The sequence below is a fragment of the Crinia signifera genome, chromosome 1 (assembly GCF_055691185.1).
Source record: "Crinia signifera chromosome 1, ASM5569118v1, whole genome shotgun sequence".
NCBI lineage: Eukaryota > Metazoa > Chordata > Amphibia > Anura > Myobatrachidae > Crinia > Crinia signifera.
The window spans coordinates 253,275,608-253,290,025 of record NC_139217.1 but is presented as its reverse complement, the minus strand read 5'-3'; the positions used below and the strand labels follow the sequence as shown (position 1 = coordinate 253,290,025).

Sequence of the window (14,418 nt, the reverse complement as noted above, 5' to 3'; positions counted from 1 at the left end):
TCAATCTCCAAGTCTTTCATACCATAGGTCTGATGGGAGATGCATGCTGGTCTTTGAATTACAGGACTATTGGAGCTCCTAAAATGATTAATATTACTATCCCCCATAGCATACACCTCCTTATAATCATCATCATCATCATGCAGAGGGACAATTCTAGGTCAGCACACAACAGATGCAGTGCATTAAGTTCCTCACACTATACACACATACCACAAGCACACCCTAGCTTCATCAGCACAGATAAGTGCCCACACCATCCCATTTACACAACACCCCCTTCAAGAACACAACTTCCCTTATATCCACACCACAAAAGTCCTTTCACCATCCATAGTCGTAGCAAGGATATGCAGATTTTCTGTTGCTGCAATAATCTACATTTGCCCCAAGAAAAGTTTCTAGGGGCAGCTTGAATGATTCTCGTCTTTCCAGTGATACTGACCGACATCAGTAAAATAATTGGTAAATCTTCACCAGCCAGTGTTCACATGCATGAACCTACTTTACCTGAGATGGCAAAAACTTTAGGAGGACAGTTACAGGATGGATACCACTGCTGTCCATGGAAAATGTGATTCCTCCTAAATGCCCAAATCTATGTGGGTTTTAATTTGAAGGGGCTGTTTTGCTATACTGTTTTGACTTTGCCCTGATTTGAGTACAGTTGGGAGGTATAAAACTCCAATATTTGATGCCCTTTCAATGCTGCACTAGTGAATGCAATATTTAAAAGAAGTTTGAGGAAGGGTTGGCTAAGACTACTGATATGGAAGTGCTCTGCACACTGGAAGAGTGGCCAAATCCACTATGATGTGGGCATCTACAGGACACATCCTGTCTGCTTGTCCCACTTTAATGGTTCATGATGTTGGATTGGGAGGTTTTTTTTACCTGGGCAATGGGCATATCTTTTCCTGAGTCCAGATGAAATCTATTGCTGGTAATGCTCACAGATTGCTTTCACCAGCAAGGCATGCTTGGTAAATAGTGATAAGCTCTTGACTTATCTTCTGAAAACATCTTTTTTTGAGAAAGAAATGGCTATTTTTTGTTTAATAAATAGACCTTCAAATGATTAAAAGATAAAGAGCCTGATTCAGTGGTGTATTTGTTTTGCACTAGCCACATCTGTGTGTCTATTCCAAAACCATGGACATTGATTTTCTTAAGGTGCGTACACACAGGGGCGATTTTGTGCAAAATCGCGGGAAATATGATCGCTGAGCGACCATATTGCCCGCAATGGGAGTGTGCACCGGCGATATATCGCCGGGTGCGCGCTCCCGTTTTTGCCCCTGTGGTGATCGCTGGTCGCAGGAACATGCTCCTGCGACCAGCTGATTACCACTGCTGGGCTCCCCCAGCAGTTTCTTTTTCATCAGCGACCATCTCTGGTCGCTGATGTAAAGTAGAAACTGAGCAATGTATCTCACCTGTGTGTACACAGCATTACTGAGATCCCACCGGATGCTAGGCCAATCTGTTACTGTGTAGGTTAAAATGTATTCTTGGTGCATCAGCTTTATAGAGGTGCAGTTTCTCCGACTGATAAACAGCCTTCAGTGTCAGTGGTTCCTATATGGCTAGTCAGCACCCTGTTACCTCTCAGAAACTCATACTTTCTACATAAATTCGATCTGCACCTCAGAGAAGTAGCCATTGGTACAAATGGAATTTGGGCATGTACACAGACTTAAAACATCAACTGCTTATGACCAACATGGTCAATGTGTCCACCTCTGAATCAGGAGTAAAGTCATCTATTACTAGTATAGTGTAGCTGTGGGCCCATGGTGTGATTTGCATTATAGATTTTGACTAGACAGTATACTCAGAATTGCATAGCACATAGTGTAGATTGCACCATGTTATGCAACACCTGATCCCAATTCGATCCTGATGCATGGCCCCGTAGCACCGGAATCGAACGTAGAAATAGATTGTGCAGCACAGTCTATTTCTACCATGTCGGAATGAGGGCTCACCCTTCCTCCCATGCTCTGTGCCACCCTCCTTGCCAGCCGTTGCCGACACCCCGCCGGGTCCCGGGAACCACCTATATCAAATTAATATCGTGTGTCCAAAGCTAAAGGAGACTTTTATAGGCCAACACACATGTATATGTGGCTAAAAGTATTTTGCAGTAACAGGGTTGTTTCGATAGATTTGAATTCAAAACATTGGTTCGCATAGACTGAAAAGTTAGATTTTTTTAGACTCTCACCACAAGATTAACTGAATGTCAATTCACAGTAATCAAGGCAAATCCAATAGTATTTGTATACAAAATGCTGTGTATGCATTTTGTGCACATTCACATTTTAGGCCTAATTCAGACTTGACAACTAATGTGAGAATTTGCAGTGGAGAAAGCAGCCACCCAAACAGGAAAAGAAAACCCCCTTCCTATATTGGTAAAGAATTATTTATGGATCGCTAATCGCTATCCACTCGCAAATCCATACACACGATTCAGTGAACAGTTTTTGCCCTGTGCAATTGTAAGTCTAAAGCAGGGGTAGCCAACTCCAGTCCTCTAGAGCTACCAACATTTCATGTTTTCCAGACCACCTAGCAGGTGCACAGGTGCACTCTTTACTCACTGCCAAATTACAAAAGATCCACAGGTGGAAATAATTACTTAGCTTGTGATTCTGTGAGGAGACATGGAAAATGTTAACTGTTATTAGCTCTTGAGGACTGGAGTTGGCTACCCCTGGTCTAAAGCTTCCACTAATATGCAGCTGAGACAGGGTGAAAGTGGTCATCACTGATGCGCTCCTCAAAAACACCTGGGCGTGCCTGCATTTTTTTCACCACACCCAAAAACGATCCATACGCATTTTAAGTCACTAATTTCCCTCACACATGCGCTTCATATGCAATGCATATGGTATGTAAGTACTACAGACATAAGGGGTGTACATACGCTTCGATTTGATCCTGTACATACAGGTTTTCGATTTGATTCTGCTTATAGAACCAAAATCGAATCGAAATCTAATCAAAATCGAATGGACTTTAAGAAGCTTTCGATCTGCATTCGATTCGATGTGTGCTCCTGTTATCGAAAAGAAAAATAGAACATGTACACTGTGCCTTGAATGTAAATCGAATTCAATATCGAAATCAAATCTATATCAAATGCAAAAGTGCAAATCGAATGTAAAGCAAAGGCCAAATCGAAAGTGGGTGGAATAGGGGCAATCGAAAGCAATCAATCCATGTGTACACACCTATACACAGATGAACTGAAAGCCTTAGGGTACATACGGTGAGATATGCAATTCTATCATATCTCTAAAATCGAATGGGCATTGAATGGTTTTTCCACATTTGATGCAGATTCTATCCCAATGCACTCTCCCTTGTAGTGTAAATCGAACAGAAAATAGTCTTGCTAGGCAGGACTATATTGTACAGATCTATACTACATAGTCAAAATAGAATGTGAACACCATAACCGATCCAGGCCCTGCCAGAATAGGGGTCGAATAGAAAGTGAAATCTAATCATGTGTACGCACATTACACAGCCTGATTACTCTGAGTCAGAATACAGTGTACGCTTAGTTTGAACCTCAGAGTGATTATTCATAAGCTCGTCCTGCTGTGCTCTGTAAGGGCCATGTTGGGGACTAACAATACACTACTGTATACTTTCTGGTCAGGTATTAAATAGAATTTAATACCTGACCAGAAAGTATACATGGTGAGTGCTTTCATGATTACTATTTGTGTGGTAGCCTGAAGATACAATGCACTAAATATATACATTGCACAAACAATGAATACACACACACACACACACACACACACACACACACACACACACATACACTCAGGGGATTGTTTTGGTTCACTCACAAAGGCAAATTCTCTGTCAGATGGACAAAACGATTTGCACTGCAGGTGGGCCTGATGTAATGTAACATGTGCAGATAATTAGATTTGGGTTATTTTGTTTCTGTGCAGGGTAAATACTGACTGATTTATTTTTACACTGCAATATAGATATCAGTTTGAACTACACCCCCCACCCAAATGTAATTTTCTCTGCACATGTTACATCAGGCCCACCTGCAGTGCACATGGTTTTGTTCATTCGAGAGTGAATTTGTCTTTGCGAGTGAACCAAAATAACCCCCTCACTCTGTATACTGTTCTCCTCCCTTTACATTCCTCCTTTACACACTAACTCAAAATGAAGACTGTCCTTTATTTGCTTATGTATTAGATGTGGAGACTTGATGGATGGGCTCTTTGCAACCACAATGTGTCATGATATGTTAACATGGAAGACTAACACTGGGGTAGATGGAGCTACAGACAGGTCCTGAGCAAGGTTTCACAGCACCCTAGGCAACTCTTCAGCCTACTGCCCCACCACCATCAGTATCAACTTTTTTTTACTCCTCAGGAAGGTAGAGGGGGGGATGCACTAACATCCGCTGCCCACTTCACCCCCTCTGGTGGCTACAACAGCGATACTAATCGTAATATGCGATTAGTAATGCAAAGGGCAGCTCTTGTAATAAGAGCTGCCCTTTGCGAAGCAGCCAGTGGAAGGTGAGCAAGTCCCCGGTAGCTTCCCCCTCCTACTACCTGGCTGCTGCTGCAGGGTGGGCTCCGCCTCCTCCTGGTGCTCAAGTCTGGCCTGCTACATACAGTAAGTCACCTGTACTGTATGCTTGCTTATCCCCATAGCCGCTATGTGTTTTAAATATTGTAATGAGATGCACATACAGCATTACCCATATACAGTACATGCATGACTTATGCAATAGTATTTTCAGAGAAAAATGTGTATTTAACACAGTACTGTACAGTAAAGTACTTCTTGCGCTGTAGTGTACTTCAACTTCAAGCATGCACAATGGTAATTCTTGCACTATACTATTCTATTGGATACATCATGCATGCGCAGTGGTGATTTTAAAAAGCGACATCTGGTGGATGATTGCAGGTATTACGCTCACTGGTGACATCATACGCCATGCTAAGCTCCGTGCGCCTCCGCTGTGACTCCTTGATAGGGAATGACACCTTAGGAAGCCTAGATGAGTGAGGCTGCATATGTAATACATAAACATGTACATGGTAAATAAGGCAATTATACTGTATCTTCTGTTCTTACTAGCTTTCATCTATTATTATTTTATGTTTATACCACGAAGAACCACATGTTTGTTTTCCCTTTTTTCTAAAATATAGACTACTGTTAATAAGTATAAAAGCAGAACAACTCTGGACTACATTGAATCCTGCATTCTTATGCTGCCCAAGAAATTCCGTTCTGTGGAGAATATATAGTAGATACACATTTGGAGGTTAGGAGCACAATTCGCTTTTAGGGAATTTTTGTTTGTGTACCTCATTTATGGCTTTTATGGGACTCTCTAAAGAGTATGGAGCTATGAGATACAGCAGACATGATGTCATGTAAAAACATTAAACGTCTGCCCAGCTGCATCTGGAAAATCCATTCAGCAGCAGGAAGAAAGGATGAATTGAGCTGGTGGATCAACAACATCTCAGGGAGAAAGGATTGTTAACTCCTCTTCCCTCTGGCAAGCTTGTACTAACTGCAGGAGTAGAAATACCTTCCTAATATTTCCCAAACAGAAGCTTATAATAACACTGTGCAATATCCCGTAGTGGATGGGTATTATAACTGATCCTAGGGATCATGGGAATAAATTACTGGTTATGTAACATTATTTATATACTATAATGTTATATGCACTAATGGCCACAGGCCACCATATACGACATTATGTGTCATTTTGTAATGTGCTCTTACACCAGATGGGGGAAGCAGGCAGCAGTGAAGAATAGTACAATATATCATTTAAGCAGTTTTATTTGCAGTGGCCCCCACAAGTTAGTTGCCCTGAAACCACAATAAGCTTTAATTTTTCCCTGACACATTTGGGGTAAGCTCGCATGATCATGTTTGTATACGTAACTTGCTTTCTGCATGGGAACATGGATTTATGGTAATTATGCACGCCATCACCGTGCGATATTACGCCATTTCTCATGTCAGCTTCTTTCACACTGCACCTGGGGTCCCTTGGGGATGACATTATCACGCCTCTACATGAAGCCCTGTATTTTAAATATGGGGACACCAATTCTCTTTCTGGCACAGGGCACCAAAATGGCTAGTAATGGCTCTCCCTCCCTCTTACTCCCTGACAAACTTGCTCCCTTCCTGGCACACTCTCTTTCTCTGTTTTACATTTTCTTTCTCTTTCTCTCTCACTGTCACTGTCTTTATTCCCTTCTGGACTATCTCCCTGACACAGTCTGTCTTTCTTTCTCTCTCTATCCCTGACACACACTTTACCTCTTTCTCTCTCTCTCTCTTTTGCTCATTTTCCCGTTTGCTTCTCTACCTCACTCTTGCTCTTCCCCCTTTTCCCTATCTCCCTCTCTCCCTGACACACTCTTACTCCACTCTTTCTCTCACCCTCCATCTCTCACACTTTCTCTCACTCCCTCTTGCGCCCCTCCCTCACTCTTGCTACTCCCCTTTCTCTCTCTCTCTGACACCCAGTGGCGTAACTACCTAATTTTCACCCCCCCCCCCCCCCCGCAAATTTTTCGCCGCCCCCTCCCCTCCCTCGGCGCCCTCCCTCCCCTCAGTGTACCTGCAAGCCGCATCTGCGGTCACGGTCCCGTCTCTCCCGCTGTCGGCTCCTGCTGCTATAATAAAAAAGGACACTTAGAAAATGGCTGCCCCCATACTGCAGACAGAAAATTGTCTGCAGTATGGGGGCAGCCATTTTCTAAGTGTCCTTTTTTTATTATAGCAGCAGGAGCCGGTGCTGGGAGAGACGGGACCGTGACAGCAGGGCACCAGAGGACAGCAGCGGGTAAGTGGTAACTATAGCCCCGCAGACCCCCGGAGCCCACATGTTCTCTGCGCCTCCCCGCCACCGCGGGGGCTGCGGGGCTATAGCTACGCCACTGCCATTAGGTCAGAAAGGTGCGAGATGCCATTCGGGTGCCATTTTAATGCATTTAAATGCTGAAAATGTCACCCGAATTATGCCAATCTCTTTGCTGGGCCGAATTTTGCTAAAAATTGCTCACACCCGTATGGAGGTGCGAGTGCTTATAAGTGAATTCAGCCTGCTGTAAAGTGTGCCTGGTGCCATGATGATTCGCATTTGCGAATCATCCGTACAGAATAGGATCCACCCCTCAGTCTCTCCCCTCTGTCTCTCCCCATGATGCCCCCATTTTCACTCCTCTCATCCCTTTCTCTTTCTCCCAGAGGCACTCTCTCTAGCTCCCCTCTCTCTCTCTCTCTCATCCCTCTTTTTTCTATGAAATCCTCACCTCTCCTTGCTCTACTCTTGCTCGCTTTATCTGACACCATTTTTATTTTTCACTCCCCTCACTCTTTTTTTCTTGCCCCCCCCTAAGGGTGATTGTAGTGACAACAGTAGCAGGGGTTTTCATCAAATGGCTTCTCAGTCAAATGTAGACCAGAGCACTAATCACTAAGAATATAGCCTAAAAAATTTAAAGAAACAGTGTATTAAATGAATAACTAGTGTCCATGCCTGTAAAAGACATATAATATCAAATATGTGAATATGTGTGTGAGGCCTCACACAAGGATCTGTGCAATGAGTGTTACAATGATTTTTGAGTGACAAACACAATAGTCTATGTGTGTGTGTGTGTGTGTGTCTGACTACTAGAGATGGTGGCAGGGCCATCTTAATGTGCAGGCACCCTGTAAAGCTGCCCATAGTCCACTATTGTAGGGGCCTCAGCACTTAATGCTCAGAGCATTAAGGTAGCATTCTCTGCTTGCTTCCTTGCATGTAGCCAGACAGAGAAGGGCTGTCAACATGCTGGTTGGTGGATAGCTGGGGCTATTCACTAATCAGTGCTGATATACATATACCATACAGTGAATGGCTAAGTACATGGGGGGAGATTTTGTAAACTAAAAATGCGGTAAAAACCAAGTTATCGGGTTTTTTCCGCATTTTGGGATGCTCTAAGCATCCCCCACCAGGTTATCACAACGGGGGGCATCACCAGAAAAATGTGGTGATGCCCCATAGAAGCCTATGGGCTTCTACCGCGACCCACTGCCGCCCCGCACCATCTCCCGCCGCCCCGCATCGACCCCCCTCACCTGTGTCCGGGCAGCACAGTGCTGTGCTGCCCGGACCTGTGACCACCTCCTCCCTGCACTATGATTCTCTTCCGGGTGCAGGGAGGAGAGACCGGCACAGCAGCAGCGCCGGGTAAGGGAGGGAGGGGGGAGCCGCCGGGAGCTGCCAGGTCCCGATGTCTCTCACCGTGAAGGACAGCTCAACGCAAGAGCTGTCCTTTGCAATAATTATCGCATATGTTCGAGCATATGCGATAATTATGTAGGCGATGTGCGGCGGTATGGGGGCGCGGATGTTAAAACACCCCCCCCCCCTCCCATGGAGAGGTGGTGCAGGACCATAATATGTTATGATTAATTTATTTTTTATTTGGTTCCCAAGGTGACTAGGTGTGTTGGAGACCCAGTGCATTGCTTTGCCCAGGCCTACAACACTGGTAAGACAGTCCTGGACAGGGCTCATCTGAGTAGACTGAGGCACTGTGGGACAAGGCAGCTACTTGCTTACAGTCAGGGTGCCCTCACCCTGTGCAGAAACTAGGCAGTGAAAGTGGACTGCGGGTACCCTGACCATAAAAGGGACAGCATACTCATTTTGGGAGCTTGTTTGTATACTTTCAAATATTAAAGTAGAACTCTTAATAGGAATCTTAAAAACTACGGCTGTACAAACAACACAAAACATCCATGAAATTTATATGAATAGAAAATCTCACAGATGGACTACCAGTCTGTACATATATTTGCATTATCAGGATATACGGGGACGGGTAATGCTCCTTACTACAGCTCCACACAGACGGCTCCCATTCCTCTTCTCCCAGCACAATGCACAGCCAGCCTAGCCGAGAGACGGCTGCAGTGTGCCAACCTGAAGGGTGATGAATGATATCATCATTGTTTGTTTAAACTGATGACTCCATCTTTGTGGCTCCTACACATGCATTGTGCATCATGGCTTGATATTAAACATCTGAATTCACCTACACAAACTAACTTTTTTCAATAATGTTTTTATTAAAGCACCATGGATGAAACATACAATGAAGTAACAGTTTGAAAAGCAATCAGGATTGTCAGCATGTGTCACATAAAGCATAGCCATCAGATATTATATTATTGCAACAGTCAGAATTAGTATTTTTAGAATTTCCATAATGATCATTAAACATGTTTATTAGGTACAGAGACAATATTTATGGGTAGGCCTCCTCTCCAAGCCTAAGACAATATAACCAGTTTGTCCTGTGCTGCCATTCTGGTTAAGTACCAAGTGGTATTTTTGAGGCTGTTGTGTATTTGGTTTCATGTGGGAAGTGGAAGAGAATGTATGTACAAATCCCATAACGTGGAATATTTTTCAACCCTCTTTCCCTTGTCTATTATGGCCTAAATATGAAATTCAATTTTGAAAAAAAAAAATAGTGGTATTTTTGGTGGAGAACTGTAAATCCAACCGTGCAATATAGTGTTTTTCCCCACTGCACTAAGGGCCAATAATATTTTTTTATTTTATCTGGTCATCCTTAAGGTATGATCAAATACCCCCCGAATCGCCCACTCCAGGGTAAAGGGAACATCATTTATTAGTTTTGTCTCAGCGTATCTTCTAACAAGATGCCAGAAGTATTGCACAATGGGGCAACTCCAAAGGCAGTGATATAAATCCGCTTCAGGCTGAGGTGGGATTCTGACATTCCCATTTGGAAACGTTTGAGAGGTGATAGGTAAGCATAGTGAAATGTATTAAGAAATAATTCAGTGTACATGCTAGAGGACAAGGCCCCACGAGAGAATCAAAGGGCTCTGTCCAAATCCGACATGGATAGGGCTGGACAACCAATTGGACATGCCACCCTTCAATTTAGAATAATCCAGTACTTTCCTCAAAAAAATATAATGTATGGAGCTGTAGGAACGGGGTAAGACAGAAGTGTGTCCAGTGTGTAACTCCAAACATTGTCAGAGAAATGTGAAATAATATGATTAATATAGAAACGTGTTTGTATATATGATAAGGGGTATGGGCTAGTCATAGCAAAGTTCATAGACAGCTCTGAAAACGTCAGAAGACGCTTGTCATCAACAGAGACCAGTGAACGAATTATTTAAATTCCCGACAGCCTCCATAATGTGAGCAGCAAGGGGTGAGCAGTCATGTCATCCAGGAATCCCGGGTTTTTGAGCAGGGGTAGGTATGAAGAGTGATGGTGATTCAGACCTGCGTTTTGACGCATAATATGCCCAATTCATTTAGTAGACCATAATAGGGGGTTTTCCTTTATGTCGTCCGCTATTTCTTGATCACGTTGGTGTAGAAAGCACATGAGGTCAATTTGTGTAATAAAGTTTTGGTCTAAGGATGTGTTTGTGTATACAGAACTTTTATGGATCCAGTCTTTTAAGTGACGTAATATGGCTGCCTGGTTGTGTATTGCTACATCAGGAAAGCCAATACCACCATTTGATTTTGGTTGGATCAGTTTATTCATGGCAATACAGAGACGTTTACCATTCCAGATAAATTTACGGAGTATCATGTTTATTAATTCGGTATCTGCCTTTGTTAACAGTAGGGGGAGGGTTTGCAATGGATACAGCAGTCTAGGTATAGCTACCATTTTTAGTAAATTAGCTCTCCCCAAGTAAGACAGGGGAAGATTCTCCCAGCCCTTCACATCCTTTGTTAAGGTAGAAATAGCCTCCTTTATATTTAGGGTATAAAGACTTTCAATGTTATGATGAACTTTGATTCCTAAGTAAGGGATATAGCTCGTAGTCCATTTCAAGGAAAACTGAGTCAAACTGATCTTTTATATGATATCACCCACTGTTGTTTTCTTCCCACTGTTTGCAGTTAGATCTAGAATTCTGTGCAACATGCATGTGACAATGGGCCGGACGTGCATGACGTGCATGCAGATAATGCACGATTGTTATGTATCAGATATTCTCAAGTGTGAAAATATGCAAAAAAACGCCAGTGTAAGGATTCCCATTGTGCAGTACTGTGCAACAAACAAAGCAAGCCCTGCAATGCTCACTTTGCATATCTGAGCAGTGTCCAGGTGGATCCGATTGCTCCATCAATGCACCATTGGTCAAAACATCGACTCTTTGAGTAAAATTCTTATAGCACTGTGCACAAGATTGCAATTACAAGCCAAAACATACCTATGAGTCATGACAATCCAATAATGCACTCATGACACCTCCTCTCTTTGCAAAGACTTTAGGCCACCTCGCAGTCCCCGCTCTGAACTACAAATTGCAGAATCTGTCTTAAGTAAGAGCGCAGTACACAAATGCGCACTCCATTACTAACCATGGTTTGCACATGTGCAGTAGAAAATAGCTCCACTGCCCAAACATACTGTAAGTACCGTGAACCAGGCTAAATAAAATGGATACTGTAAATGGTTCCTAGAGATCTTCCTGAAATTCTTCTAAGGGTTTTACACACAGGCAGTCTGCTGGCGATTTTGACTAAGCCGATTCTAGCTAAGTGCACAAAGTAGGCCAAATACACACAGACGTGTTGCTTTAAGTTAATATTGCCTTGCTTGCACTGTCTATTCTACAAGGTGATAGCAACACCATTTGTACACATGGGGCGGTATTCAATGCCACGGCGAGGGGGTTTTCTACAGTGAGGATGGCTTATTTTCAGCGAGGAAACGCCATCCTCATTATCAAACCCCCTCGCCACATTTAATGTTAGGGAGAAATCCTCTTAAACGTCGAGGCTTGGCGCAAATGCAGCGAGTCTGCCCTGCCGTTTTGATGGCCACACTCGCCTTTTCCACCTTGCCGAAAGGAACCAGCTTGGTGGAAACAGCGAGTGCAGGGGAGGGAGTTGAATACTTTGATGGCGGGTTATCGGCACTGCTCGCCGCCATAGCTCGCCGTCAGAGCATTAAATACCCTTCATGATGCGATTTTGGCTAATCTATTTTGACTAGTCAAAATTGCCTGGGCAAATAGCACCATGTACACGGCTTTAGTCTTTATTAACTACCAATTTTCTAAATGAAGCAGCTATTAGCCAGTACGAATAAAGAAATACATTTATTGAAAACTACATTTTTAAATTTGCATTTAGTTTTACATTTACAGAAAACTGTTTAACCCTTCCCCCCATTTCATGTTTCATGGTTTTTGCTTGCTATTCTAATATACATGTGTCTATCTCTGGCAGGCTGGGATATAGAGACTGGGAACACGGATGGTATTAATCCTGAGGTGCTGATTTCATTGTCTGCTCCCAAAAGATGTGCAGTTCACTTTACTGGGAAACACCACTTCATTGCAGGGAGATTTCTGCCCTACGATGTACAGAAGAAATTTGACTTAAACCTACCGAAATATTCTGGAACAGAGTGCGTGGTGGAGTTTTAGAACAGTACATCTGCTTTTTGTTTGAAATCTGTCAATAAATGTATACATTTTCTGAATTGTGAGTTTAATTTCATATGCAGATTTGTCATAATGTCTGATTGCTAGAAGTCTGTGTATGAATCGGCTTTGCTTTGAAAATCTGTATGTAAAAACTACAAAGGTGGCAATTTCATAAGTGTTCTGTAAAATATTTACCTTATCCAGAATATGATTGCAAAGTTTTGTAATTTCACTTATGGGATTTGGCCCTTACACATTTCCACTGCAAATCTATCCACACATCAGGAATAATTAATGGCTGGCTGTCACGCTCTGTTCAGAATTCAATATTGCTCAAGATTGTTAAGCTACGAGAAGGAGTACCTGAAGATATTCAATTGCCTACAGATAGTGTTAGATGCTCGATTAGTTCAATAATACCACTCAGGTGCATGAGGGAGGGGTTGGTTACTGAATGGTATCAGTAACCAATCTTGAACATTACATGATAATAGATAATAGAATTCAGAGATATTGGTTACATATACCTGTGCATGATATGCCCCCAAGCCATGTCAAGGCTTCTCTGTATATTGGGGCTCCCTAGCGCTATATCTAGGAGCAGGGTACAGCACCCCAAATCATATTTATATAAAGAGAGAGATAAAAAAAAAAGAAATCTAATTAAAATAGTAGAGAAATAGTGTTAGTGAGTGAAAGAAATGTAGGGGTGTTAATAGAATGTAGGGGTGTGCCGAACTAAAGCCACCCAGCTCAACCAGTCCAGGGGCACCGCACCCCACACCACCGTTACCCTAAAATGGCTCCTCACTCCCCCAAGTACCCTGTCCAAGGCTGACCAGCCATGGTGCCCATGGTACGGCCGGGGGACCTTATGTAAAAAGTGTCCCCCAGGTGTGGCATGACACCGCGTGCTGGTGAAAGCTGGTGCTAGTTTCAAAAAAGGTAGACCCCCAAATTTTTTTGTCCCCCATAATACTTGCTCCTGAGGAAGCTGGACACTTACCTATCCGGGGATAACAAGCAGGACCCAGGACTCAGATGTCAGAGCAGGCCGTTTGCTGGGAGTCTTGAGCTCTTGAAATCATAGAGCATTGGTAAATTTTGGTCATCCAATTAACCCCTTGGATTACAAATTCCTGCAAACATCTTTCTGAGGACAACCAAGGATGTTAATTTGTTTTTGCCTGGTTCAGCTGTTATGACTTTTTAACAATATTTCACCTACAGTAAGTGTCAATTATACATAATTTCTCATATTTTATTTTTATTTTATTCATTGATTGCCAATATATCATTTGTTATTATTATAAAAATGTTTTACTTTTTATACCGTCTTGTGTATTTCTCAGCCAGCACTGGGACATACCTTCTTATTTTTGGAACCAGGACCACTCCAAGAGTCTGGTGCTGGTTTCAGAAATACGGGGGACCCCTACATTTTTGTTCCCCATATTTTTGGAACCACGTCTGGCTCAAAATCGCACATTTCCTCAAAATCGCACATTTTCATGACTAAAAATCGCACACTATCGCACTTTTTTGCCGCAAATTTGCATCTCACTAAATATGCGCATTAAATCACCCATTGAATCTGCTGCATGTGAATCACAATCAGTCCCTAAATCTCTCTGCACATTTTATATTTGCCCCACCAGTAGTGCAACATGGTTTTGCAAGATGCTCCATTTTTGCTGTTCTACCTCTAAACCAGGCTAATGTCCTTAGCCTGAATGTGCTTCTCAGTCAGCTGAACAGCTGGTTTCTGTCCTGCTGTACTACACCCATGATTTTCTCAAGTTTGTTCCATTTGGAACATAAGTGAAGCTGCCTGAATATGCAATTAAGGTTCATTCCTGGCAATACAATTTTTGA

At 42.8% G+C, this 14,418-nt stretch overlaps 1 protein-coding gene across 2 annotated transcripts in view; it reads left to right on the top strand.

Annotated features, from left to right (window-relative positions):
• The window catches only part of YJEFN3 (YjeF N-terminal domain containing 3), a 166,226-nt gene extending 153,627 nt beyond the window's left edge, over positions 1-12,599 (top strand). For both annotated transcript variants that reach the window (XM_083180208.1, XM_083180211.1), the window contains exon 6: positions 12,344-12,599. In XM_083180208.1, coding sequence (XP_083036334.1) covers positions 12,344-12,543 — 200 coding nt within the window. In that variant the 3' untranslated portion in view covers positions 12,544-12,599. The remainder of the gene's footprint in view (positions 1-12,343) is intronic.
• Positions 12,600-14,418: the final 1,819 nt, after the last annotated feature.